This window comes from Delphinapterus leucas, chromosome 1, assembly GCF_059928025.1.
Source record: "Delphinapterus leucas isolate spDelLeu-1000000601 "Yukka" chromosome 1, BTC_Dleu_Yukka2, whole genome shotgun sequence".
In the NCBI taxonomy this organism is placed as follows: Eukaryota; Metazoa; Chordata; class Mammalia; order Artiodactyla; family Monodontidae; genus Delphinapterus; species Delphinapterus leucas.
In genome coordinates, this window is record NC_143129.1 from 174808461 (window position 1) to 174836310 (window position 27850).

Sequence of the window (27850 nt, forward strand, 5' to 3'; positions counted from 1 at the left end):
TAGCTTTTACTTAGAGCCGTGGTGGGACTGAGGCAGGTCTGAGGTGAGCAGGTTGCCCCTGTGTCAGTTTAGAAGGGGCGGGAGCCAGCAGTACTGAGTGGAGGCTCAGCCTGGCTCTGCACGAAGTGCTTCAAAACCCGCCCTAGTCCTCCCACGAGCCAAGGCTGTTCCAAAGGCATACCGATAAGTAGGAGAGCTGGGCCTCGCCAGTGTCTATTGCCAGCCTAGGACAGTGGCCAGGAGACCAGGGAAATGCCCAGGTAACAGGGCTAGTGAGAGACGGGGCTTCGAAATGAACTCAGCTAGAGATTTTGAATGGTAGGCCAGTCCGTCGCCCACCCACACTGCCTCCAGTGTGGTCCAACAGGCGGGGGAGGACAGGCCCGCGCCAAGGCCCTGGGCCCCTGAGCAGCAGGACAAATTCCCCACCCCCTCCGCGGTCCCTGATCTTTTTCCAACCACTTTCTCCCTGGAAACAGTGGGGGTGGGGCCTTGTTCCTAGTCGAATCTGTCCTGGGCCAGTGAAGACCGAGGAGGTGGCCCGAGTTGACGCCGCCACTGCCCCAGACCCTGTCCTGAACGCGACTGCCCAGACCAGGACGAATAGGTTGAAGAGGCGGGACGCACCCATCTGTCCCAAGCTCCGGCGGGAAGCGGGTTCTGGGCGCTAGGCGGAAGCCCGGGATGGGCGGAACCAAGGGGCTAGTAACCCTGTTGATTGGTCGCGGCAGCAGAGCTGTCTCTCTAGGATTGAGCCTTTTCCTTTCGAGAGGCGGAGCCGCGTGCCCCTTTCACCAATAGGATTCAGAGTATCCGCCTCCTACCGGTGCACTTCCGGCCGCGCTCCCCGCCCCTCACCATCCGAGCAGCGGCTCCGAACGCCCAGCCCCGACGTACTCGGATCACTTCCGGGTTGTACTCCACGACCGCGGGCCGCGATTGGGCGACTGTGGAAGGAGCACTTCCGGTGTCCAGGTGCTTGGGTTCTTTGGCAGGAGCGGGAAGATGGGGCTCGGCGCCGCGGTCCGTGCTTGGTCCATCTTGTGGCTGCTGCTGCCCTTGCTTGGCCTGGTCGGCGCCAGCGGTCCCCGCACCTTGGTGCTGCTGGACAACCTCAACCTGCGGGAGACGCATTCGCTTTTCTTCCGGAGCCTGAAGGGTGAGACTGGGGTCCGAGGGGGCGGCAGGTGAAAGTCTGGGGTTGGAAAGGTCCCCAAGCCCGAGGACATTGGCTGCCCTCCCTCCCACTCGTTTTCCATGAGCTGGCTGTCCAGGTCTGACCTGCCTCTAGTGGGGCGGGAGGGTGGGGGCGGAGAACGGTCATGATCTCTGCAGCGGTGGTTTCCCTTTGCGTCCCCGTCTGCCTCAGCTCGCTGTTTTCTTCTCCAGATCGGGGCTTTGTACTCACATTCAAGACCGCAGATGACCCCAGTCTGTCCCTCATTAAGTACGGGGAGTTCCTCTATGACAATCTCATCATCTTCTCCCCTTCGGTAGAAGGTAAGGGCTGCCGGTCGCTCCCAGAACTGGGATTCGAGGCCCAGGACTGATTTATCCCTTTCTTCAGGATCTTGGGCATGTTCTGGGATGGGGTGAGTCGCCAGCCCTGAGCGCTGCTGCCAACAGAGAAGAGGAAAATGTTTACTTCTAATCTGGGCTTAGGAGAGGACATCTTCTCTCCAAAAGACACAGCTGAGGATTGTGGGATCAAGTGTTGTTGCAGACCATAGAACTCCGGGCTCGGGATTCCCTGGCGGTCTGGTGGTGAGGCCTCTGTGCACTTTCACGGCCGAGGGTGCGGGTTCAATCCCTGGTCGGGGAACTAAGAGCCCACAAGACGCCCGGTGAGGCCAAAAAAAAAACAACCCAAAAACCCCTCCTGGCTCTGCTACTTAGGGAAGGGAGTTTTCTCTGTTAAAGGGCCTGATAAGAAAGATGCACACTCCCCCCCCACCCCCGCCATTGGGTTTGCCTGTGTGGAAAGAGGAAATGACGTGCTATAAATATGGTTTGCTGTTAAGGGGCATTGATGGTAGTTGATCCTAAGAATTCAGATGGAGTCATAGTTAGGCTGAAAAGAACCTTTAGTGATTACCTAGTCTTACCCCCTGTTTGAGGCTGGGTGGATATGTCCAGGGCTTAGCAGAAGGCTGGTTGTTGATCAGAATGAACATCTTCACTAGATTTTCCAGTTGACATTCCTGTGATAGAGAGCTTACTATCTTAGGAGGCAACGCACTCCGCCACTGGACAACTCCGTTAAGGAGTTCTTATGTTAAACTGGAATTTGTCTCCCACTTCCTGCTTTGTTTATTTGGGGGCAGGGAGGGAAAGGGTTTCTGATACTCCCCAGGGCCTTAGAGAATAGGTCTAATGCTTATTTTGCTTACAGACACAGCCTTCGCATAATCAGGGCCCATTCAGTTGTTTCTTCTCCAGACTAAATATCCCCAGTTCCTTTGGCTGTTTCCCTTTTGTCGTGCTTTTGTGAGCATCCCAGTCGTTCTCTTCTTTAGTGGCTTCAGTTTATCTTTTTCTCAGAGGACACAAGTTGTCCCTGTCCGGGGTAAGACGGTACTGCCATCTCTTCCTTCAGCTGATGAAGCTTAGGAAGGCTTTCACTTCACTGGCATCGACTTTATTCTCTGTGGTTTGCGTGAGACGGGGTTCTGCCAAATCCCTGACGTATTTTCCCCAAGTTCCCTTTACTTATCGAGCTGCCCCCACCTCCCCTGCAGCATGTGCCTTTGGAATTGGCTTTTTGGAGGCAAGTATAGTTGAACCAGTTAAAATCTTCAAGTCACTAGGCAGGCGAATGGAGCCTTTAGCAGATAATTGGCGTTTGCCAGGTTGCTGCGGCGGTGGAACTCTGAGCTTGGAGCCTGCCCTTGAGGAGTTTTTCAGTCTGTCTGTGAGGAAGTAAAAATAAATAAAAATAAGGACTTGAAAGGAGTTACCAAACCACGTGTCGGGATGTCCAAGATGGAGTGGAGGGGCCGCCCAGGTTGTGCTCGGGAGTGTCTCTGAGAGGCAGGGAAGCAGTGGCAGGTAGATTGGGAGGAGGCTGAGGTAGGCTGCTGTTGGTGGGAGAAACGGCAGAGCCTAAAAAACTGCTTCACAGATCGCAGTCAATTCCATTCTCCCTTTATGATTTTTACCATTTTCCATATCGTTTGTGCTAATAAAGTTTTTCTTCAAGTTGACCTGCTTTAAAAAACAACAACACTAAAATACCAGTTTAAAAGGAAACTAGTAATGAACCCATTATCGCCACTGCAAATGGAAAGCCAGTGCCATCATTTGCAGTCAGTAGCGGGCACCTGTAAATAGAATGAATGCAGTGCTGTCAAGTTCTAGCTGATTCTCAGTCTGCTGAAGGCTTTGGGCCCGAGGCGTCCTCTTAAAAGAGGAGGTGAGCTAGTTTAGAGAAGCGTTAAGACCAGTATTGGACTGTGATCATTCTCTTTGATCGAGAAGGCTGGAAAAATAATTGGAAGGGGAACAATGTCTCTGAGACGCAGTGCTATTTGAAGCCCTGCCCCACATCTTTTGTCACCCTGTCTGCCCTGCAGGGTGGGGAACGTTGTCGTAGGAAACCCTCCTGGGCGCCCGGGGAGGAGGCTACCGTGCTGGGGGCTGGGTTCAGGGTAAGAGTTTGGCCCCCACTCTGAGGGCCCTCCTGTGCTACCACCGTGGTCCCCTTAGGTGTGAGGACGCCGACCTGGTTTCTGTCTCCATGTGGAGATCGGTGGGTTCCTTGCCCTCTCTGGGATCCGGAAGCTCCCAAGGCACATGCAGTAACGGCTACAGGAGAAGGATCCTTCGCACATCCTCTGCACCCAGGAAACACTGGGTTGTTTTACACATGGGGAAACGGGCTCAGAAAGGTGAAGGGATTGCCTGGATCGAAGCCCGGGTATCTCAATTTCATAGCCTGTGTTACTATGCTAGAGTTTCAACGGCAACACTCTTGACGTTTTGGGCTGGACAACTCTGTGTTGTGGGCGCTGTCCCGGCCCCTACGCATCAGACGGCAGTAGCCTCCTTCCCCCTCGTGACGAGAAACGTCTCCGGGCGTTGCTCTGAGCAACACAGTCGCCTTGCTTGGGAACCACTGTGCTGCACCACAAAGCTGTCTTTGTGCTGTCTGAGGATCTGCCTGGCCGCTCTGGAGGAGGGTGGATGGGGCTTAGCATGCTGTGAGGGGTTGAGCCTGCACACACAAGATGTTCCGTCTATCTGACGGAAAGGCACGACGCTTTTAGTTTTTTCTCCTGAAAATTACCCCTCAGAAAAGAGGGCCGTTCTCCTATTCAGATCTTCACAAAGTTATGTCGTGGACTCATTTCTAACTGCCCGGTGGATGTAATGGACAGACTTCTGTGTCCAGTCCCAGTAAATGGTACCTGCAACCTTCCAGTTGCTCAGGCCAGAAATCTTGGGGGGTTGTCCTTAGTGCCTCTCTCCCTCTCACACCTCACATCAGGCTTGGCCTTCAGAATGCAGGTGTAGGCCCATCCCTCCTCCCCATTTCCCCTCCCCACCTCCCCCTCCACCCCTGTGGTCCAGTCACCACCCTTCACCGCCTGGGTGATCGCAGTGGCCTCCAAACCCATGACTCTGCTTCCACCCTCACCCCCTGTACCCGATTCCCCACCTAGCTGCCAGAACCATCCTTTAAAGATACAAACAGATTACGTTGGTCTCCTGCTCAAAGCCCTCCAGTGGCTCCTCCACGTGGCCATTGTCGTCACGGGGCCTACAGAGCCTGCAGGAACCGGCCTGCTCTGCTGCTTCTCCCCGCTTTGCTCTCTCCAGTGGAGACCTGCTCCCCGCCTCGGGGACCTCGCCCCTGTCCTTCTCGATGCCTGGGATGCTAGCGCCCGCATCTGCCCAGCTTGCTCTCGCACCTGCTCAAAGGCACTGTGCTTTCTCAAGGGCTTCCCTGATCAGCGTGCACATATTACAGCCCCTCTCCCCCCTTTATTTTTCTTCTCAGCACACAGGAAGTAATTTTCATGTAATGGATAAGTGAATTACTAAGCACTGCCGCCATTACTTTATGTTGAACGTCAGGGCGCACTTCGGGGAAGACTCAGGAGCCTGCAGTAGCCCCACTCAGTGCTAGTTCTGGATGCTTGCGGCTGTCCCAGCTGATTGACCAAAAAGGGTTATGCTCTCACAATTACAGGTCCTGGAAATTAGTGCACCTTTTTGGTGACCACTTTAAAACAGTATGTGAAGTGGTCCTGTTATCGCCGTCCTGGATCTAAATCTGTAGGATTAATAGGGAAAAACGTCTCATGTCAGGCAAAGGAGTCCTAGTGTCAAGTGACAGCATCCTCCTCAAATTCAAAAGGGCTGTTTCTCAGATGGCTTAGACGGAAGTGAAGTTGATGGGCCCTGGAGAACTGTTAGGTGACCCCAGAAGTGGCTCAGGTGAAGACAAAGATACTGATGTGAAAGGTGCAGGTGATAAGTTTGAATGAAATTGTTTCATGAGATGTGAGTGGGAAAATGCGACATTTCTAGATGAATAGTTTATGTGTGACTTGAAATATGTATGACTAACTTGACAGCTATAATTGGTAGGTGTTTGATGATTTCCTTCATACTTCTAAAGGTTTATGAATTTGAGTCATTATTTTTGGCTCTTCACACTGGGGAAGCTGGGAGAATTGCCCTGTGTCGGGGTGTGCATGGTAGAGGTCCCTCTCGTTTTGGGCCTCCAGAGGGTGCTATCCTGTGATTGACTGCGGCTGGTCTGCGGGCCACCTTCCCCGCCCAAATGTCAGAGGAGCAGTTAGAGGAACCTTCTGGGTCACGACTCTGGTGATTCTTTCAGATTTCGGGGGAAATATCAACGTGGAGACCATCAGTACCTTTATCGACGGTGGAGGCCGTGTCCTGGTAGCTGCCAGCTCAGACATTGGTAAGTCTGACCTGGGAAGTTCTGGTGTTTTCCACCATTTCTCCAGGGAGCTTAGAAAGCTTTACAAATGGAAGCTGCCAAACTGGCACTCACGGAGGGGGGCCTCAGCCAGGGAGGGAGTGAGGGAACGCCAGTGCCATTTGGTCCCTCCTGTGCTTTCCTGTGACCAGAGCCCATGAGATGAGAAATGGATCCTTTGAAGGACTGGGGTCCCTGTTTGTTTGTTTTTCCCTTCTTCTGTTTTTGTCTTTTTCCTTTGTTTCTTTCGTGTTGTTTTGGTGGCTCTTCTCTTATGAAAAGAAGGCAAGAGGGGAGGTTTGACAGATTATTTTTGTGTTTCTTACGTCGGACATTTTCAAAGATACGTAGAAGCAGGGAGAGGAGAGTTCCAGTGTTCCAAATCCCATGTACTTACCACCCAGCTGCACCAGTGAACACCACTGACCAGTCTTGTTTCATTGCTTCCAGTGTCGATACGTTTTTAAAACCATATTGGGTGGGGTTCTTGGTGGGGCGATGATGAGGAAGAGAGAAACCTCGTAAGCCCAGGCTCATCCAGATCAAGTTCGCCCGCGCCAGTTACTTTGCTTCCAAGGAGGTTTTTGCGCACAACCAAGGTCACTGTGCTTGCGGAGGGAGAGGGCCAGGTGGTGGCACTTGTCAGTTCAGGCTCCGACTCGCGCAGGCAGAACACCGTGCTGTTGCCCAGGGGTCCAGTGGGCGCTGCGCCTGGCCTGCTGAAGCTGCAGGGCCCCGGGGCTGACTGGTAGAGAGCGGCTCGTGAGGACGCTAGGACGAGGGGCACTGCTTAGCCCAGGGCCCGCCTTAGGGTCAGTCAGGCATCTCTTGGGTCTGTACTGCAGGTGACCCTCTTCGAGAGCTGGGCAGTGAGTGTGGGATCGAATTTGACGAGGAGAAAACAGCTGTCATCGACCATCACAACTATGACATCTCAGACCTTGGCCAGGTAATCAGGCCTGTCACCTTCCAGGTTTCAGGCCCTAATAGCAAAGTTCAGCCTAGAAACCGGGAGGGCGTCCGGAGAGGCTCCGTGGCTTGGGGCGCCTTTTCCTGACCCCCATCTTCCCTCTGCCCCTGCAGCATACGCTCGTCGTGGCCGACACGGAGAACCTGCTCAAGGCCCCGACCATCGTGGGGAAGTCGTCTCTGAATCCTGTCCTCTTTCGAGGTGTCGGGTGAGTGAGCAACGAGAGGCCCGCAGAAACCCCGGGGGAAGAAGGGATCGCTTTCTTTAGTCAGGAAACCAGCCCAAACTTGTGACTGTTGGGGGCCTTTCCTTCTCCCAGAGGATGTGGATGAGATGAATATGTGACATTAAGAGTTAGGCTCCGTTGTGACAGCAAGAGGAGTGCTAGGTGATTGGCTGTTAGAAAGTAGGATTAATTCTTATGAAGAAATGGCTCCTGGAGGGCCCCAGGTCCTTTGGGCTGAGCCCTTGGGGTCCGGGCTGGCCCTTTTCTTGTCCTTCTCCAGGATGGTGGCCGACCCCGACAATCCTCTGGTGTTGGACATCCTGACAGGCGCTTCCACCTCCTACTCCTTCTTCCCCGATAAACCCATCACCCAGGTGAGGGGCCTTCGCCGCCGTGAGGCCTCCCGGCCCTGGGCCTGGTAGCAGAGCACTTTTTGTTTGAAAACGAGAAGCAAGGAGAGCACCCTTCTCTGAGGCAATGAAATGAGAAGTTGCTGGGAGGGGGACGAGGGCAGCCACAGCGGGGTAGCGGGGTGGGTCTCAACTTCTGCCCTCAGCTGGGGCCCAGGCTGGCCCGAGGCCCCGCTGCTGGTCCCTCGCCCTGGCTCTCCTGGCTGACGGCCTCGTGTCGTTCCCAGTACCCCCACGCCGTGGGGAAGAACACCCTCCTCATCGCGGGGCTGCAGGCCAGGAACAACGCCCGGGTCATCTTCAGCGGCTCCCTCGACTTCTTCAGCGACGCCTTCTTCAACTCGGCGGTGCAGAAGGCCGCGCCCGGCTCCCAGAGGTAGACACAGGGGGTGCTTAGGGGTGTGGCCTGGGTGGTAGGTCTGCGTGGATGGGGAAGAAGGAGGCTTTTAGCTAGAAGTGTCAGAGGCTACGTTATCTTCAGGTGCTTTTAAATTATTTGAAGACTTTATATTGTTGATGTTGGCAGTCCAGACTTTTCAGGATAGCGACAGCTTATCTGGAGATGTTTCGGTAATTGTATATTTATTGTGCAGGTGACACGCAAAGCAACACCTCACACCTATCCTTCTGTGTTCCTGTTCACCAGCATCCCTAAATGTGTATGGCCTCTAGGCAGAAATTGGCTGTGTGTGGTTTACCTTGGTGGACAGTGATTGGTTTACCAGGCACCCCTGGAAGGAAGCTGGTTCCAGCGCTCCAGCCTCTCCTGTTTCCCCTTCTGCAGGTATTCCCAGACAGGCAACTATGAGCTAGCTGTGGCCCTTTCCCGCTGGGTGTTCAAGGAGGAGGGTGTCCTACGTGTGGGGCCTGTGTCCCATCATCGGGTGGGCGAGACAGCCCCACCCAACGCCTACACTGTCACTGACCTAGTGGTAAGAGCTCCTTGGAGCGGGAGGGCTCCTGGGTTTTGGCCAAGTTGATTCCGCTCAAAAGCACTTACTGAACATTTCTGTGTTGGGCCTGAGGGGCCTAAACAAGGCTGAATAAGTTCATCTTCACTGTAAGAAAGTCAGTAGAGGTGCGGAGAGCCTGCCTAGTAAACCCATACCCTAACAGGCGGCCTTTGGAGGAGGTGTGCTTTTGCTGTGCGAATGCAGAGGTGGGAGGGGCTTTGCTGATTCACTCTGCTAGGAGCGGAATTCACATGAGAAACCACATTTGAGTTGGGTCTTGAGGATGAATCTGTCAGGAAGAGAAGTAGGGAAAGGCGAGAGCAGTGAATATGCAAGCAGGGATGCCCAGGAGTGCCCGGTGCTTTCGGGAAGGGCGGTGTTTGGGTGCAGGCCTCCATGGGCTTGTAAAGGGGTGCAGGTACGAGTCAGGGGGGTGAGCCGGCTGGGTGGCGTCCTCCATCACTGTCCAGGGGCGGTGGGTGGGGCTTGCCCGGGTCTTCAGAACCCCTGGTGGTTCCTGCCAGACTCACTGGGGATCCAGTGCAGCTGAGGGCTGGGGGCGTCCCGCCAGTCCCCGGCCACCCGGCTAACCGGCCTCTCACCTCAGGAGTACAGCATCGTGATTGAGCAGCTCTCAGACGGCAGATGGGTCCCCTTTGATGGTGACGACATCCAGCTGGAGTTTGTCCGCATTGATCCTTTTGTGAGGACCTTCTTGAAGAGGAAAGGTGAGTGCAATTCTTGCAAGAGAAAACTCTGGGAAGCCTGTCCCTGCCTCGGGCCGGCTCTCGTGCGGCCGACAGACACCGTGGGAAGCCCCTCCTGGTTACGTGTCTCGGCTCTTCCCCAGCTGGCAAGTACAGCGTCCAGTTCAAGTTGCCTGACGTGTACGGCGTGTTCCAGTTCAAAGTGGATTACAACCGGCTAGGCTACACGCACTTGTACTCCTCCACTCAGGTAAGCCGGCTTGCAGCCCCGTCCCCAGCCAGCGCCGGCCCCACCTGGGCCTCCGCGTGGCCAGGGCCTGCCACCTCTGTCGTGTCGCAGGTGTCGGTGCGGCCCCTGCAGCACACGCAGTACGAGCGCTTCATCCCCTCGGCCTATCCCTACTACGCCAGCGCCTTCTCCATGATGGTGGGGCTCTTCTTCTTCAGCGTCGTCTTCTTACACATGAAGGAGAAGGAGAAGTCTGACTGAGGGGCCGGCGCCCCAGACTCCTTTCAACAGACATGGAGGGTTTTTATAGGATTGCTATTTCTCCCCTTTATGGTGGGTCTTTTGGGGGGGGTTTGTTTTTTTTTAAAGCCACGGACAGTGGCACAGCTTACCTCAGCGGGAGATGGAACATTGAGTACCAAGGGGTGGGGGGGTTAGGGAATAATTTCTAAGTTTTTCCACCTTGAATGCTAAGTGTGTTTTCACATGTGAAGTCAACTCTCATTTCTAAAATAAAGAGAAGCATCGCCCTCAAACTTCATCTGGCCCCCGTTGTGCTTTGCTGATGGTGTGGGTGCTGCTGAGAATGACTGGATACAAAACAGTAAGTAAGTGGCCTTTTTTAGTTTTGCTGAAGACTGGAAATGACAGAGCTTCTAAACGTCAAGGGATAAAATAAGGTTAATAAAGGCCAGTGGGGAAATCACTGAAATTGGAAATCTAGGAGGTCAACAGTGCTTGACTTTATAACAGAATTATAGAACTGCTTGGTTGAAAAGAACCTTAAATTATGTTCGCCTTGCTTTAGGCAATAGTTGTGTTCCTAAAAAGCATGTATAAAGTTGTATGTAAAATCCCTTCCCCGTCATTGATCGTTTCTTGTCTTTGTCGCGTAAGAATCACTCTTTGAGCCAAGTATTCAGTTCCAGGCACATACATGTTCTGCAGTTGGAAATATGCATTTAATTCTTCACAATTCCTGTAAGAAACACTAGTCAGAAGGGGAAAATTAGCAAGTTTAAAACACTGTACTGTTAATTCCCATTTCATCAGTCATGTTAGCTCCGCTAGACTCAATTCAGTAGCTGGACGAGCTCCATGGCGATGCTTCCTCCAGAGCACCCTCAGAGCTGTTCCAGGACGTGTGACTGAAGTGCAGAGGCTCCCACATCTCAGGCCTCACTTCAGCGTTTTTCACTCTGATACCTGCATACCCTGACCTGTGCGAACGTTTGCCTTAGCGCAGGTAACACGCAGACTCTAACGTGGAACGCAGGTCTGACCCGCCTCAGCTCGGCCACTAACTAACTTTTCAGAGGTCTGTGAAGATAGGACACGAGCTTAAGGTGGGACTTTTTGGTCAGCAGCTTACACCCGAGTAGCCCCTCGCCTGGTACAGCGGGCTCATTCCTTTGGATTTGTACGCAGAGAGCTAGTCACATTTTTAGCGCTGATACACAAAGGGGCCTGGTGATTAGCCAGCGTTTCTTTTTAGAGTTAGTTAGGCCCTCTGAATTCGTCTAGACGCGGGGTTGGCAAACTTGGCCTGTGGGTCAGTCTGGCCTGCTGCCTGTTTTTTGTAGGCCTGCAAGCTAAGAACAGTTTTTACGTTTAAGTGGTTGGAGACAATTGAGACTATTCAGTGACACGTGAGATCCAAATCTGTGTCCCTAAATGAAGCTTTATCGGGAAGCCGCCACACTGACTTGCTTACATATTTAAGGCTGCCTTTGCGCTGCAATGGGAGAGTTGAGTAGCTGCAACAGCCTGAGTACTGGCCCTCTACAGACAAAGTTTGCCGACCTCTATCCAGACCAGTTTCTTCATTTTAGAGGTAAGAGAGCTTCAGTCCACACAGGTTATATGATGCATCAAAATCACACTGCTTGAGCGAGTCAGTAGCTAGACTGTGAACTCGAGCTGTTCCTTCTGCTTGCCAAACCCGAGGCCTTCTCTCTGGCTGACTGGCCCACCCTGCACCATCTTTTCTCCTGACCGACTCCCACACCCCTCACCTAGGAGCCCCTCCTTCAGCATTCACAGACCATCACGACACAGATACTGGAAGTTCTTTTAGTAATTCATTCACCAGCTACATCAGCTATCACAGGGCCGCCCTCCACGAGCAGAGGAGGAGGGCTGCCTGACTCAGCGCTTCATACTCCAGGTTGGCCAGGAATAACATCTTCATTTTTGTTTCCACACAGTTCTTCTCTGCAAGCCTGTTGGCCAGCAGAGTGGCGGCTGACTGTTGGAGGAGCCAGCCAATCATCTTGTCTGGTTTCAGGTCCTTCAGGGCTAGAGTGCGTTCACCCCAGAGGCTTAAATGAAGCAGGTCAGCAGCTACTCGGGCAGATGGCCTCTGTGACGGGAAGGGAAGCTGATGCTTAGAATACCTGACAAAGCCTTCACCCACAGCCTGCTTTGTTAACGCATCCTCGTTGCAGGGCCTTCCCTTCTCTGACCCCGAGCAAATTCTTCTCCACCCTTCTCCCTCCTACAATGCCCTGCACTCCCCTGACACACACTCCTGGCTTTTCCATGGGTACAGATTGGTGGGGGGCGGGGGGCAGTGTGCATTGCTGGAAGAGCCTCCCCACTCTGGAAGGCCCAGGAGCCGTGTCTGGAGTGAGGGGAGTTGTCACGACTTAATGACGGGCAGCAGCGAGCACCTACCGTGACCGTGACAGCCTGCCGCACACGGTGAGGGGTAAGTGATAGGACAGGAGTTTGAGCCCTGGTCTGTCCAGGCTGTTGCCACTAAACATGCCACCTCAACCAGACCTGCCACTCCAATCCAGGTTTCAAATATGTTAGCCTTTGTAGTAATTTCACAATGTCCAGATCTCTTAGGAGACGTCATCACATCTGTCTGATTAGATCTCAGCTGATTCTTTAAGCTACATCTTCATTAAACATTTCTTAAAACTGCATCTCTTTCCCTCTGAGTAACTTTAAGCAACTAAAACCAAGAGGAGTTGAACTGCTGGAATCCTGACTAATTTGGTGGCCAGCTCCCGTACTCCTACCTATACGCAAGTCTCCTATACTTGGCCTTTACCCTTGTAAGACAGAGGAGCCGCCTGTCACTCTAGTGCTTGCCCAACCCTGACCTTTACTCTGGAACATGAACCGAGGTTTCCATCCACACAATCCCTGTAAAGCTGGGGATGGCCTCACCTTGCTGGCGTCTCGCTGGAGCAGCGACCTCACCAGCTGTCTCGCCTCCGGAGGCACCGACTCGGGCAGTGCTGGCAGCTGAGCTTCTTGGTAACTGCGGCTTTCAAGATGGGCCCTGCTGCCCTGGCCGTAAAAGGGATTGGGGAGCCCGAAGATTTCGTAGGCGAGCGCTCCCACCGCCCAGGCATCAGCCTTGCTGTAGTCGATCACTGCCCGGGGGCCAGGGCAGGCTGTGGACACCTGCTCAGAAAGCAACCGGTGAGCACTCATGCTGCTGGTACTTCTAAACTATTCATGCTCCTGCACAGCACCCAATTCACAGACTAATCTGAACTCTGTCCCAGGGAACCCAGAACCTGAGTGAACTGTAGCTCAGATGCAGGAGAATCTGCTCAGCTCTGCTTTGGGCTGACAAAACTCACATCTCCTGGAACATCAGACAGATCCAGATTTAAGCAAAGAGGCAGGGAAGGGACTTCTGATACATTGTGGGTCAGAGAAGATGAAAGTGTTGAGTCAACAGGAAACCTGGTGGGAGAGGCTCTGCTGATGGCACCTGACACGCTCAGCAGGACTCACCTCAGGGGCCATCAGGCAGCCGTTTCCACCACGGTCCACATACCAACTGGTGAAAGGCAACTGCAGGCCGACGCGCTCATCAGCCAGGCAGCAGCCGAAGTCTGTGATCACCAACCAGGGGCAGCCGTCTGCAGACGGACAGGCAGAGGTGAGCGGCCGAGTCTCCCCCACCAACGCGCCCCCCGCCCGAGGTCCTATGTTTCCACTAAAGCCACCCTCTGGATGTGGGTACGAGGGGCTCACAGGGACTCCGTGTTGACCCAGGAGCACAGGCCAGCAAGGCCTGGACAGCTGCCCACTCGCCGGAGAGCTGAGCGGGGCCAGCCACACAAGTACAGATGTGCCTCTAGGAAATCAAGATCCCCAAGCAAAGAACGGGATAAAATTTGTCCCAATCTAATCTAGTAATTGGAGCTCTCCCAAGATCGAAGGAGCAGCTCTTGTTTTACTGATCAGGCGGTGCTGGCTCAAATGACCGCCGAGAGCCTTTGAACTTGAACCCTCAAATCCAAACCTAAAAAATAGGTGTGTTATGAATTAGTTATTTGTAAAAGGATTCATACAGACTTCCTTTAAAAAGCCAGTTCCTCTAGAATTGCATATTTAATTATCTCAAATCTTCTAGTTCAAAATTGACCAGCGGTATGACTCTCTTTTACAGGATCCCCAGGGAAGTGACCATCCAGCTTCACTTGAGTGCTTCCAGTGACGGGGAGCTCACTGTCAGGGGCAGCTGGGCTGACATTCAAGTAGTGCTCACTGTTTGAAAATTCTTTCTTATATTAAGCTAAAGTCTACCTCTCTTTCACTTTATTCAAGAAAATGTCCACCACTGAGGTTTCTGTTCTGTAAGCGGACAACCGAAAGGAACCTGGGAACCATTAACCACCACTCCACGGGTCCTACACAGAGAACAAAAACCTCCATCTTGAAGGAGGGAGTGCTCATCTCTTGTGTACAGAGCTAAGACACAACAACTTAGAACATAAAAATCAAAAAAGACCCAAACGCTCCTAAACGTCCCCAGACCTAAAGTCCAGTGTGCCCTGGACCGCCTGGAGGTGCAGCGGGGCAACTACCTGCGTCTGGCTCCACGAGGACGTTGTCGGATTTCAGGTCTCTGTGTGCGACGCCCTGCTGCACCAGGTGAGCCACCCCTTCCAGGAGCTGCAGAGTCATCACGGTGGCCAGGCGGGGGCTCGGGCTGTTCCCACGAAGATACTGGCGCAGGGTACAGGAGTAGCTGGCAGAGAGGGCAACAGGGCCTCGGCTACTGTGCACCAAGGATCCGGAGCACCTTATTTCCTATTAGAGTGATGGCCTTTCCTTTTTTTTTTTTTTTTTTTTAATTTTATTTATTTATCTTTTATTTATTTATTTTTGGCTGTGTTGGATCTTTGTTGCTGCACACGGGCTTTCTCTAGTTGCGGCAAGCGGGGGCTACTCTTCATTGCAGTGCGTGGGCTTCTCATTGTGGTGGCCTCTCGCTGCGGAGCACAGGCTCTAGGCGTGCGGGCTTCAGTAGTTGTGGCTCGCAGGCTCTAGAGCGTAAGCTCAGTAGTTGTGGCTCGCGGGCTCTAGAGCTCAGGTTCGGCAGCTGTGGCACAGGGGCTTAGTTGCTCCGTGGCACGTGGGATCTTCCTGGACCAGGGCTCGAACCCATGTCCCCTGCATTGGCAGGCGGATTCTTAACCTCTGGGCCACCAGGGGAGCCCCTCCTCTTCTTCCTGAACATTTTGATTTCTTTTTTCCCCAAGTATCCTTTCTGTTCCCACCCACCATCTTGAAATTAGGAAGTAAGAGCTGGGGCCTCACATATTAAAAGTAACAGTACAGATGCTTGTTTCCTTAAAAACCCATACGGCAATGCCAGGGGTGCAGGGACGGAGGAAGGAGAACAGTTTATGTTAAGAAACCAGGTGAGGTGAGCATAGAGGGGGCAACAGCCAAAGGTACTAACAGCACTAGGGGAAAAGTATGTTCTGACTCAACACGTGTTTCTGTTTTCATGAAAAGTTGTCCTAAAGGGACAACTGGCCTCCCAGAGGGCGGGGATCCCTCTTCCCTGCAACCCCGGGCTCCAGGCATGCTGCTCACTACAGGGCCTGCCACACCCGACACTTACTTCTTCATCACAAGGAAGAGTGTCCGCCCGTGGCCCAGGCCTTCGGGGTGAAGGCGCGGGGGCAGCACGTCAGGGTAGTCGAGCAGGGCCCCTGGCAGCAGTGGCACAGACGACGTGAAGGCGCGGAAGACGCGGATGACGTTGGGGTGTGCGGCCAGCTGCTTGGGACCCCCCTTGGATCTTCTTTTTCAGCCAAGTGGGACAAACATGAGGCCAGTAGCAGATATGACACTTGGAAATATAACAGTCTAAGGCCACATTCAATACTGACATGCATTTATGCGCCCAGCTCCTCGTATCAACTCTGCCCCAGGTGCAGAGCCTGGTTTTGGAAGGAAAACCCACAATGACCCATTGCATTCAGTGACCCCACCAGTCCGTCCACTGTCCATCCATCCCAGGTGGCAGAACACAGTGGAGGAGACCCTGGAATCAGACTGCCTGGGATTGAATCCCACCCCTGCCACTCCAAGTCCTTGGCCAAGTTGCTTAACTTCTCTGGGCTCAGTCTCAAATGCAAAAGGGGGATAAGGTGGTAACATACCTCAAGAAGTTGTTAATGCTTGTAAAGGACCTAGAATCTCCTCGATTCCAAGTTCTAGCATAACACTTGGCATGGAGTATGAGCCCAATAAACCTTTGAGTGAATGGATACACATGCAGTTCATAGTAGAGATGTCACCTGCTGCCATGCCCACACCTACCGCTCAGACACAATGGCCACGTTTGGGATTGCATGACCAGGGCTGCAAAACCACCTGCCCCTGGCTCAGAGCTGCTGGGACTAAGGGTGAGCACCTACCCCAAGGGCAACAAGCCTGCAGTCATGTCTGAGGCCCAGTGGCTGGCAGGAAAAGGGGAGAGTCTCTCTTTGTGGAGTGAGTGAGTGAAGAAACATGGCAGTACCTGGGCAGTCAGCAATGGAGCTGAGGGTGAAAGGATGCTGTTACAGAGCAGGACCCTACGGGGCCTTCCCCCATATCCTCTGCTTTAGCTCCTCTCCAAAGTGCCTGGATAACAGTATCTGATGCACATTCCTGAGCTGTTTTACAGATGTGACACCAAATGGAAGATGCTAACTACTTGATGACCACGGGCTCATGGCCCCCAGACCTACTGGCGCCTAAGGATTGATAATGTTAACCCCTGTGACACCACCCCGTCACCTCACCATCAACCAGTCAGAGAACTGTGCACGAGCCAATCACATACCCTGTGACCCCCTTCCCCTCCCCTCCCCTGGCCTTTAAAAACGCTTTGCTGAAACCCTTGGGGGAGTTCGGGGGTTTTTTGGGCATGAGCCATCCTTCCTGCATGGCCCTGCAATAAATCTTTCCCTGCTCCGAACTCCGATGTTTCAGTATTGTTTGCCCTCATGTGCTTTGGGCACGTGAACTTGAGGCCTGAGGGAAGCCAGAGGTGTAGCCATGGGTAGGAAATAAGGACGCTGGGTGGCAGAGGAGGGGGATGGAGCAGAAGCCCAGAGACATCAAGACAACACAGAGAGTTCAACACATGCTCTGTCTTCAGAGCTGCCTCAGTTCTGAGCTTTGAAGCCAGTCCACCATGTGGCCTTGTACAGCTCCTCTGGACTCCACCCAAATGGGCCCCTGTCCTAGGCGATCAAGGAATCAAAGCATTGTTCCTAGCCTGGGGCCATTAGGGCCAGCGGGAGAGTCACGATCACAGCACAAGGCTGTCAGTGCCACAGTGGGAAAGCGCTGCCTGGTTGTCACGAGAGCCCAGAGGAGGCGTGTGGCTGTGACGGGGAGACGTGCGCGTGTGTGTGTGTGTGTGTGTGTGTGTGTATAGAACTGGAGCAGGACCGGAGTGTGTGTGTGTATAGAACTGGAGCAGGACCGGAGTGTGTGTGTGTATAGAACTGGAGCAGGACCGGAGTGTGTGTGTGTGTGTGCGCGTGTGTGTATAGAACTGGAGCAGGACCAGAGTGTGTGTGTGTGTGCGTGTGTGTGTATAGAACTGGAGCAGGGCCGGAGTGTGTGTGTGTGCGTGTATAGAACTGGAGCAGGACCGGAGTGTGTGTGTCTGTGTGTAACTGCACACACAAGAGGCCTGTGTGCATCTGGTGAGGGCATATGAATTCACCACGGTGGAGCATAGGGTGTGAACGGGAGAAGATCAGAAATCAGGTGGGAGAAGCAGCCCCAGGAGCAGATCACAAGGGCTGAGTCTGAGGTCCCTAGAGGAGCAAGGCTAGGAAAAAATCCACCCAGTGCTCTCAGGGTCTTGGAGTCTTTCTCCTGAGACAGAGTTGATGTCATCAGTACTTTAGGTAACAGACCTTCTGCCATATTCATCTAATCATTCCGCAGACATTCACTGAGCTGTTGGGTGTACACAGTAAACAAACATAAAAGCCCTGCCCTCAGAGAGCTTTCACTGCAGCCAGAGAGACGATTAATAAATAGACAAAGACATCTACGATTTAAGGACAGATGGAGATAAATGCTGTGAAAAAACTAAAGTGGGTAGAAGACTGGAGAGTGACAGGTCTGCACGGCAGCACCATGTCAGCTGGCTGACGCTTCCACCACAAAAGGAAGCACCAGAGGATAAAGTTAGACCCTAGGAACCAGCTGACACCCACACTTCCCTACAAAGGAATCCGGAGAAGAGGAGGCCAGGGCTAAGCCCACCAAGCAGCTACTTCCCTAGGCCTGCACCGACCGTCAGTCACACTAGAGCCTTCCAAGCCCTGGAAGGGGTCTTCCACGTATGTTTCCTTAAGTCCCCATTTCCACCTTCTTGCTTCTGATCTACAGACCAACCCTCTAGTAAGTCACCAAAAATGCAGCGGGCCACCTCTTCCTGGGGGTCTACAAATACTAAAGGGAGCACAGCGTCTCCTCTGGCACAAGTATTATCTTTTACAACCTGTGGGTTTGCAAAGCCAAGGTGAGCTTCGGCTGCCATCCAGACTCTTCCCTCTGTGGAGGGAGCCTCTTTTCCTACTTCTTTGCCTAGCTAATGGCTATCCATCTTCCAAGAGGCAGAACAAACTGTCCCTTCAAGAGGCCTTTCTGAATGGCCCCGAACCCCTGCAACACACACACCTCTGGGCTCCCTCAGCACCTGAGCGGACGCAATTCTAGCACTTACCAAGCTAGACTCTGCTCCCGACTTCTCAGGCTCCTCTGTCACATGGAGAACAGGCCATTAAAAGAAAAATCTCTTGGCACTATCGGGTCACAGCAGCTATTCGTGAAGTGAGTGTTGCCTCCGCTGGGGACAGAGTTCGATTTGTTTCCACCTGGGCATTACTCAGGCATCAGAAACCAGATCCATTTTCCATGGTTCTGAACTGGGCAGCTTTGGACAGCCTTCTCTCCCTACTCCAGCGTGAGTCAGCCACCTGCATCTTCCACCAGAGTCAGACCATCTACAATCTTTCCCAATTATCCACCAACTGAAAATCCATCACTGACTACATCATTCAGTGAGAATTTATTATCTACTGTGTGTCGTGTCAGACACTGTGCTGAGTGGTGAGGGCACAGGTGGGGATTCTGCTCTGTGTGGTGGGCAGATGGGTGCTTACCTGTGAGTGACTGCTCCATACTCCCCGGCCAAGGCCACTCGACTGGCTGGGACGAGCTCCTGGCTCATTGTGCTAAAGATGGCTTCGCTGGATGAGCCCGCCTGGAACACATCCGTAATGGATCCAGGGTTACACAGGTCCAAGCAAGTCCAGGCCCTCCTTATAATCTGGACCAGGACAGCTACTGCCTAGAATTGGTTTTGACCTTCAAGCTATGATAACCTCTCTGAAGTGGGAGGCCGAGTTTCTCCTGGGAGAGAGAGGGCAGAGATGCCATCCATGCCAACCCAGAGGACGCTCCCCACACCTCACACCCTTTGACAGCTCAGGTGCCCACGGCAGGAGGAGGTGTCAAGATGATCAAGGCAGGGGCCCTCCTTCCTGCCATAGATGCCTCCGGTCACCACCAGGCTCAAACCTGACCACCGAGCACTAACGCTCACCCTCGCAGGCTCCCTTCAGCAGACAGGCCCAGCCCGGCAAGCCCCCGCTGGATAAACTCGTGCCGAATCACAGAGCAGCCCTCTTCATCACCCAGTAAAAAACACAAAACAAGGAAAAGCACCTTATTTCCCTCATTTCATTATGAACAGCTCTTGTGAAACCTGTCAAGAATCCTTTAAGAATCAAGTCTTTTAGCTTTTGTGAATGCATTTGCTGTCGTGCCCCAACCAGTGGGAGTTTTGATACTAAGACTGGATGTTTCCTAGGTCGAGGATTTGGCTACTTGTTAGCTATTAGCCCAGCGTGGAAGTATAGTCTAATAACCTCCATTCCCCAGATCGAAACCTGAACCTGCATCCTTCAGTGTCCAGCATGAGCTGTGTGGCTGTGTCCCACCTCAGCCTTGGAAAGATGCTCTGGGCAGGAGGAAACGCATCAGGTCTTGATGAATTTCCTAACCTCTCCTCCCACCCCCCCATGTAATGGCAAGATAAATTACTCTAAATGGACAGAAGTCTTTGTTTTCAGGTGGGAAAAATACTCAATTTCCCAAAGTGTCGAGTTCTGCAAGAGTTGAGAGCAGAGGCGCGACAAGCCAGCCTTGGGTCTGCAGGGGCGGTGGGAGGCGTGCGGCCCCTTGTGCCCAGCATGGCAGGTCAGGGAGAGAGAGGCCGGTGCAGATTGCAGCCCTGAAATCAACTGATCGGCCTGGACACTTTAGGCACTTGCTACTCAGTGTGGCTCACGGCCCAGCAGCATGGGCATCGCCTGGGGGCTCGTCAGTGGCGGGGGTCGGCGGGGAGTCTCAGGCTCCACCCCGCAGCAGCTGCCCACAATCTATCTGCCTTCTAACCTGACCCCAGGTGATGCACGGACATATTACAGTCTGAGACATGCTGCTTCAGACTCTTGTGCAAGAGCGTGACGCACCTGTACTGTGGAGAATCTGTGTTGTTTCCTATCTACTGCCTGGGAAAAAGCGCCGCGAGGTTCCCCCAAGATGGGCATTTTGAGAAACGCCGACTTTAAAGATGGAGGGCCCCACTCTTACCGAGATGTTCCACATCATCTTGATGGCCAAGGGAAAGGCAGGGGCCAGTGGGGCTTGCTCCTCTTCTCCTCGTGGAATGATCTCTGGGCCTCTCCCTGGATGAAGCCCGATACTCCCTGCCACCTGCTGGTTCTGGGGCAACACAGACATGGTGGCCTCATAGACAGCGGCACTGCAGCCCTTGCCAATGGACTTCCCGATCAGATACTCCTCCAGCCGGAAACCCTGCCAGCGTCTAGCGTCCAATGGGTCAGGGAGCAGCTTGTTTTTCTGGGTGAAAACTGCCTGTGAAGAAAAAAAGCAGGCGCCGTGAGGCAGGGAGCCCAGGAAGGCTTCAGTGAAGGGATGCGGAGGCACAGTGAGGCGAGCTCTTCACTGACAAGACCAAGAGCCAATAAAAACACAACCAAGTTGGGTTTCACTGCTCGTCCTGGGCTCAGGCCATCCTGCTTTCTCTCTCATTACTCAGAATAAATTTTCTCGAAGTGTCACTTCACTGCAGTCACCAAGGCAGCCCACAGAACATGAATTAGTTAAGAGGTCAGAACTCTCAAATTCTGCAGCTGGCACATCACTCCTTTGCTGCCTGTCAAGCTCCCAGCACAAGCTTGGGGGTTTCTGATTATGGAGACGGCTCCTTCTGCAAAGACCTCGGCGGGCAGGTATTGGACGGTTACCAAGAACTGTGTATGGGCAGAAGCATGTGGTCAGCAGCCACCCCTCCCACTTGGGAATGACCTCAGGCTGCTTTTGCAGGCCAGGGGGTAAAATAAGGGGGCTCCCTGGAGCCGAGTCATCAGGTCCTGTTGTTGGGCTGCAGCCCACAGGCCTGCAAGCCTTGTATCTGCCCAGCCTTGAGACGACTGAAGAAAGAGCCTGGAGACAGTGACAAAGACATCAATGGTTTATTGGACGGGGCATCTTACACGTCTGCAGCATAAGGTCCTGGAGCAACATCCCAACGTGTGCGGCAGACAGCAGGCAGGACACGGCATCTTCACTAGTCGGGGGAGAAGGCGGCTACCTTTTATAGGGAAATTGGTATCAGGTTGGCTCATCAGTTACCAGGGAAACTGGCGGCTGGGGCACGTCCCTCACAGCCCCTCAGGTTAATGACCATCACGAGGACAGATGTTTCCCTTTAATAAACTAGCAGGTGGAGCTGTTTTGGCCTAAGGCTTAGAACAATCACTAGCTGGGGCAGGGGGCAAGCACCTTCCTGTGAGTAGGATGTAAGTGAAGCAGGGACTGGTCCAGCAGGGGATGTACAGAGAGCAAGAGGACGGCCATCTTGAGTGGCCTGACCATACATGTCTTCCTGTCTCTACCTCTTAGGAATCTGGTGGGCCATTCTGTTTGCAGAAAGGAAAACAAGAATACAAGAGTTCGGAGGGACATAGATGGAAATGCGGGTGCTGTGGGGATGCACTGGGATCGAGGCTATTTCCCCCAAATCGGGGTTCTTGCCTACTCCAGGCAGGTGACATCACTTCTGCAGTCATCCAAACTCTGCCTTCCCCCTCAAATCCCATCTGACCTGCTGACCCCTCCCTCTTCATGGTTAGTCACTCAGCTCCAGACTCTCCCACTCACGTACTCCCTTCACCTGCTTCTGAGCCGGATGAAACCACACTGCTTTCACGTGTCACTCATCAGGTTCAAGAACCTGATAGGTTATTCGGTACCTTGTCCTGGTACTTCCTACATGGGAAAATTGTTCTGCAGGCTGGTCTGCACTGTCCGTGCTGGTCTCTCGCATGCCTCTCCCTGAACCTTTGCTCAAACTATTCCCCTCCCCCGCCCCCTATTTCTATTGTCTTCACTCTACCTGCTCATCCTTACTCATCCAGCAAGTCCGAACTCAAGCTCCTGCTTCCCCTATAACCAGTCCTGACAGCCCAGCCCACAGCAACCTTTCCTCCTGGAGGATTCCTAAAGCACTGAGAACCTATGAGCTAACACACCTCGTATGATAACTTCTAATGTTTTTAAAAAACGAAAGTCTGTCTTGCCTTGCCAACTAGTTTCCAAACTCTGTGGAGTGGAAGCAATATCTCGTAGAGTAATCCTTTAGCAACCATGGTTTTGGGAATGAGATACATGTTTTAAAACTTTTAATTTTGAAATAATTATAGACTCACAGGAAGCAGCAAAAAAAAAAAAAAAAGTACAAAATGTCCTGTGTACCCTTCACCCAGTTTCCCACAAGTGACATCTTATAAAAAGCACTAGTACAAAGCCCAGGAAAGTGACAACATACACTACTGTTAACTAGACTACAGACCTTACTCAGTTTTCACTTTTTCTTTTTTGGCCGCACGCAAGCGGGTTCTTAGTTCCCCGACTAGGAACATGCGCCCTCTGCAGTGGATGCACGGAGTCTTAACCACTGGACCACCAGGGAAGTCCCTCACCATCTTTTCTGACCTGCATTCTTTCATGTGTGCACGCGTGCGCACGCGTAACTCTATGCAATTTTATCCCCCGTACGGATACATGCAATCACCACCACAATCAAGACAGCGTGTTCCGTCGCCACAGACTCCTCTGTGCCACCTCTTTGTATTTGGGCCACCCCCACCCATCCCAGTCCCCTGGCAACCAGTGATCTGTTCTCCATCTCCACAGTTTTGTCATTTCAAGACTGTTATATAAATAGAATCGCACAGGATGTAACCTTTTGGAACTGACTTTTTTTCACTAAGCATAATGCCCTTGAGGTTCATTTAGGTTGTTACCTATCGATGGCTGACTCCTTGTTATTGCTTCGTATTCCACCGTATGACCGTACCAGGGTTTGTTTAACAATTCACCTGCTGAAGGATGTTTGGGTTTTTAATATTTTGCTATTATGAATGATGCTGCCGTGAACATCTGTGTTTAAAAATTATTCTTAAGAATTGTGGTAAAATACACATAACAGAATTGGCCATTTTAACCATTTTCAGTGTGCAGTTCAGTGGCACTAAGTACAGTCACGCTGTTGTGTAACCATCACCACCATCCATCTCCAGAACTTTTTTCATCTTGCAAAACTGAAATTCTATACCAATAAACAGTGACTCCCCAGACCTTGTTCACTTTCCATCTCTATGAATTTGACTAAATACCTCATGTAAGTGGAATCATACAGTACTTGTCTTTTTGTGACTGGCTTATATCACTTAGCATAATGTCCTCAAGCTCCTCCATGCTGCTGCATGTGTCAGAATTTCCTCTCTTTTTAAGGCTGAATAATATTCCATTGTATGTATATAGCACATTTTGCTTATTTTTCACCCACTGATGGACACTTGGGTTGCTTCCATCTTTTGACTACTCTGAATAATGCTATGAATGTAGGTGTACAAGTATCCGTTCAAGTCCCTGCTTTCAGTTCTCTTGAATATATACTCAGAAGTGGAACTGCCGGGATATGGTAATTCTATTTTTAATTTTTGGGGGGAACTGCCATACTGTTTTCCATAGCAGCTACTCATGTACAGGTTTTTGTGTGAACATAAGTTTTCACTTCTCCGGGTAAATGCCCAAGGCTGCAATGCCTGGGTCCTACAGCGGATCCACGTTTAGCTTTGTAAGAAACAGCCGACTATTTCCCAGAGTGGCTGCACCATCTCATATTCTCACCATTGGTCCAGTTTCTCTGCATCCTCACAGGCATTTGCTGCTATCACTAATTTTAAAATTTTAGCTGTTCTAATAAGTGTGCAGAGATATCACATTGTATTTTTAACTTGCATTTCCGTAACGGCTAGTGATGTTGAACATCTTTTCATATGCTTATTTGGCATCTGTATCTCCTCTTGGTGAAATATATATTCATGTCTTTTGCCTATTTTATATAGGCTTTTTTTTTTTCCCCCAAATGCTTTCCAAACGCATCTAAAGGCACTGGTCAGTGTTCTACCCCAGTATGACACCATACAGAATTTTAGCACTAGAGTTGCCAGACCTGGTGATTTTCTTTCAAAAGAAGCCAAATGCCCGAATTTTTAAAATTAATTGGCAACTAATTAAAAATTTTAAGTCACAGAAAGGTGAAGTGTGAGGAAAGGACATGGAGGATGGTAAGCTTAGGGGGTCAAGTTCCTCAGTTTAAAAACAGCCTCCCTAATTTTAAGTAGGATTTGTCAAGTTGGCCGACCTTGGCTTCTGCCAGTTGAGCTGTAGCAAAAGACAAGTACAGAGGCTGGGGACTAGGTCAGGTGTCACCTGTAGCCCCAAAAGGGACAGCGCAAACGTGAGACACTCTGGTGATGAGTAACACGAACTGGGCTGAAAACCAGGAAACATGGGAGACACTGCTTGGTTTTCAACCAGCTGTGTCCTTGGGCAAGTCACCCCGCCTTCCACCGCCTCAGCGCTAAGCTGTGAAACGCAGGGGCAGTACTAACTCAGTGTTTCCAAACCCCAGGAAGAACGACCTCCCTGGAAGAGGAGGGAATCCTGCCAGCAGATGGCCTTCAGACTTGAACTCAACAATGGTTCTTGCTTGGGTGTCCAGCCTGCCCACCTACCCTGCAGATTTTGGACTTGCCAGCCTCCAGACGGCAGAGCCAATTCCTTCAAATAAATCTCCCTTTTTATAAACACATCCTATTGGCTCTGTTTCTCTGAAGAAATACAGATTTTGGTTGAGCAGAAACAGAATTCTCTGAGCTATTTAAAACATTTAAAACGCCTAAGAACCTCTGTGTCTCGAGTCACCTCTGATAACTCTATGCAGGTTAACTAAAACCCATTAGGTCTGTCCTGCTGTTCTTGCTTTTTACTGTGGCTTCAGTTATGTCACTAATCGGCTACACTGGATGCAGCCTGGCTGGCACAGTGGTTTAAGGGCACAGGCTCTGGAAAGTCAGACTTGGGGCACTGCCCTTTATTAGCTGTGTGACTTCAGCAAGTTACTTCACCTTTCACCTCTCTGAGTATGTTTCCCCATCCATAAATTGTGGGTGACAGGCATCTCGGGAATAGAAGTGTTATTATGATTTAGTTGTCCTTAAATTTTAGAAAATTTATGGAAAGTCATTGGCCTCGGTGCAAGAAGAGCTATAATTAACATATCTTTTAAAACATGCTGAGGAAGGGAAGACAGTAAAACAAAAGTGAGGTCCTGGCCGAGTATGAGGAGATCAGTAACAAAGAAAATGAGCCTTAACCAATGACTGCCCAGAAATTCCAGCTCCAAGATAAACCCTGAGGGGCTTCCCTGGTGGGGCAGTGGTTGAGAATCTGCCTGCCGATGCAGGGGACACGGGTTCGAGCCCTGGTCCGGGAAGATCCCACATGCCGCGGAGCAACTGGGCCCGTGAGCCACAACTACTGAGCCTGCGCGTCTGGAGCTTGTGCTCCACAACAAGAGAGGCTGCGATAGTGAAAGAGTGGCCCCCGCTCGCCACAACTAGAGAAAGCCCGCGAAAAGAAACGAAGACCCAACACAGCCAAAAATAAATAAATAAAAATTAAAAAAAAATCAGAGTGTGTTAAATAGTACAATTAAATCTTAAAAAAGAAAAAAAGATAAACCTTGACCCAGGGCCCCAAATCAGTACAGGCCTCCCAGCCCCGCCCCTCACCACACCCACGCGCTTAGCCCCGCCCCCAACCGGACTCCCGCCCGCCTCTGCTCCGGCCCCAGCTCCGACCCCCGCCCGCAGCTAGAGCTCACCTGGATCTCCTCACAGGCCGAGGCCGCCCGACGGCCCTCCGCTTGCTTCTCCTCTATAAGACCCAGACCCAGCCCGAAGGCCAGAAAGACGGCCCGGCCGCAAGGGCCCGCGCCGCCCCGGGGCCGCCCCACGAACTGCCTCTGGAGCCGCGCCGCCAGCCCGGCTACCGACTGGCGGAAGAAGCGGTAGCGGCCGGGGAGCCCAAGCCCGAGACTGCGCGGCTCCGCGCCGGGTCCCGCGGCCTGGCCCGGGCGCTCCCCGCGACCCCAGCCCGCCGCGGGGCCCGGCCGCTCCGGTCGCCCCCAGCCGTAGGTCGGGCCAGGCTTGGCCGTGAAGCGCAGTAGCAGCGCTCGGCCCAGCTGCAGGCCCCGGCCCAGCGCCTGTCGCACCGCCATGACTCCGCAGCCAGGCCTTTCCGGAGCCGCAGGCGTCGGTGACGCCGGACAAAACAACAAACTTCGGGGGCGGCGCCTCTGCGCAGGCGCGGTCGCTAATGGGCGGGGCTGCCACTCTGGCGGTTTCCTGGCTGGGCGCTCGAGGGCGCTGTGCGCGCGCTTGCGCGGCGGTTAGTTTCTTGCGCTTTTGTACCCAGGGTCTAGGAGTCGCGTGTCAGGGTGGTCCTCAGTGTGAACATCGCTGGTTCTGGGCAAAATCGAATAATTAAGAAGGGAAACATATTTATTATCATCCACCGTGCCAGACTGTTTACATTTGTTAATTTTCCCACCAATGAGATAGGAATGTCATTTTTATAGATACGAAAACAGGCATGGAGAGGGCAGTGAGGGACCCAGGTCATATGTGTCAGAGCTGAGGTTAAAGTTCACGTTGCCCTGATTGTTGGGTCCTTGTCTCCCAGTGCCCTTAGGCTCCTTTCAACAAGCCCGCGGTCTCTGCTGGCTTCTTAGGACTCCAAGAGAAATCGCACCCAAAGGCCACATTTTTCAGATTAGTGAACTGAGTCCCCGAGACGTGGAGCGACTTGCCCAATGTCGCACAGCTTGTTAGTGGCAGAGCCCTGTTACCCAAAGCTGCTGTTAGAAATGGCCGATAAAGGGATTCGTACTGATTTCTTTTTTCTTGCCTTTTTTTAAATGGGAATTTTCAAACACACAATATTGGAATAGTATAGTGAACCCCATGTACCCATTACCCAGCTTCAACAATTCTCAACAACTGGCCGTTATTTTATTCATCTATGCATACCTTCCTATGCCCCATTCCCCCAACTTTAAAGCAAATCCCAGACATCGTATTGTAATGACTTTATATTATAAATACCTAAATATCTATTGCTAAGTGATAACTCTTTTAAAGAAAGCATAAACAATATTATTATCACCTCTGAAAATATTAACATTAGCTCCATAATATCATTTACTATCCAGTCAATATTCAGATTTCCCTGTTGTTTTGTCTTATTTTACAGTTACTCAAACTGGGATCCAGACAAGGCCTACATGATTTATTTGGTCAGTGGGTTATTCTTTAACAAGGGACTATGCCTTCCCCAGGCTAAGGAGGTATATTTTGTGGTGCTGCCATTTAAAAAACGTTGCTGTAATCATGGGTACCTCTATTCTCTTTACCCCTAAGGATAGTTGTGGGTAAGAGGCCCTGGAAGAGATGTAGAATGTTTTTGTAGGTATAGCCCTGTATCTCTGTGTGTGACAGGTGAGCTTCAGGGCAAGGAGACATTTGTCTGGCCTGAGACCCACCTCAGCATTGCTTGGGTAGAAAGGCACAGCCTAATCCATTTATTTTGGGGCTCATTTGCAACATTCAGCACAGCTCTGGT

General features: G+C 52.0%; 2 protein-coding genes across 5 annotated transcripts; one reads left to right on the forward strand and one right to left on the reverse strand.

Moving 5' to 3' along the window:
* The first annotated feature begins 958 nt into the window (after positions 1-958).
* Positions 959-10306, forward strand: DDOST (dolichyl-diphosphooligosaccharide--protein glycosyltransferase non-catalytic subunit). The gene is made up of 11 exons (XM_022552108.2): positions 959-1159; positions 1390-1500; positions 5846-5932; positions 6796-6899; positions 7034-7128; positions 7427-7520; positions 7784-7932; positions 8341-8488; positions 9117-9237; positions 9360-9466; positions 9557-10306. Exons 1-11 carry the CDS (start codon positions 1006-1008, stop codon positions 9704-9706), a joined length of 1320 nt encoding a protein of 439 aa, XP_022407816.1. The 5' UTR covers positions 959-1005; the 3' UTR covers positions 9707-10306.
* Positions 10307-10363: 57 nt separating this feature from the next.
* On the reverse strand, positions 10364-26692 carry PINK1 (PTEN induced kinase 1). Of its 4 annotated transcripts, none has more exons than XM_089899675.1 (9): positions 26052-26158; positions 21310-21407; positions 20384-20668; positions 18889-18989; positions 15330-15512; positions 14284-14447; positions 13205-13332; positions 12626-12865; positions 10364-11807 (listed from the first exon to the last, which is right to left on the reverse strand). In XM_089899675.1, exons 2-9 carry the CDS (start codon positions 21376-21378, stop codon positions 11550-11552), a joined length of 1428 nt encoding a protein of 475 aa, XP_089755801.1. In that variant the 5' UTR covers positions 21379-21407; positions 26052-26158; the 3' UTR covers positions 10364-11549. The 4 variants fall into 4 exon arrangements, with proteins under 4 accessions (XP_089755801.1, XP_089755795.1, XP_022407815.2 ...); XM_089899669.1 differs by lacking the exon at positions 26052-26158 and adding an exon at positions 21599-21735; XM_022552107.2 differs by lacking the exon at positions 21310-21407 and having other exon boundaries at positions 15330-15509; positions 26052-26692.
* Positions 26693-27850: the final 1158 nt, after the last annotated feature.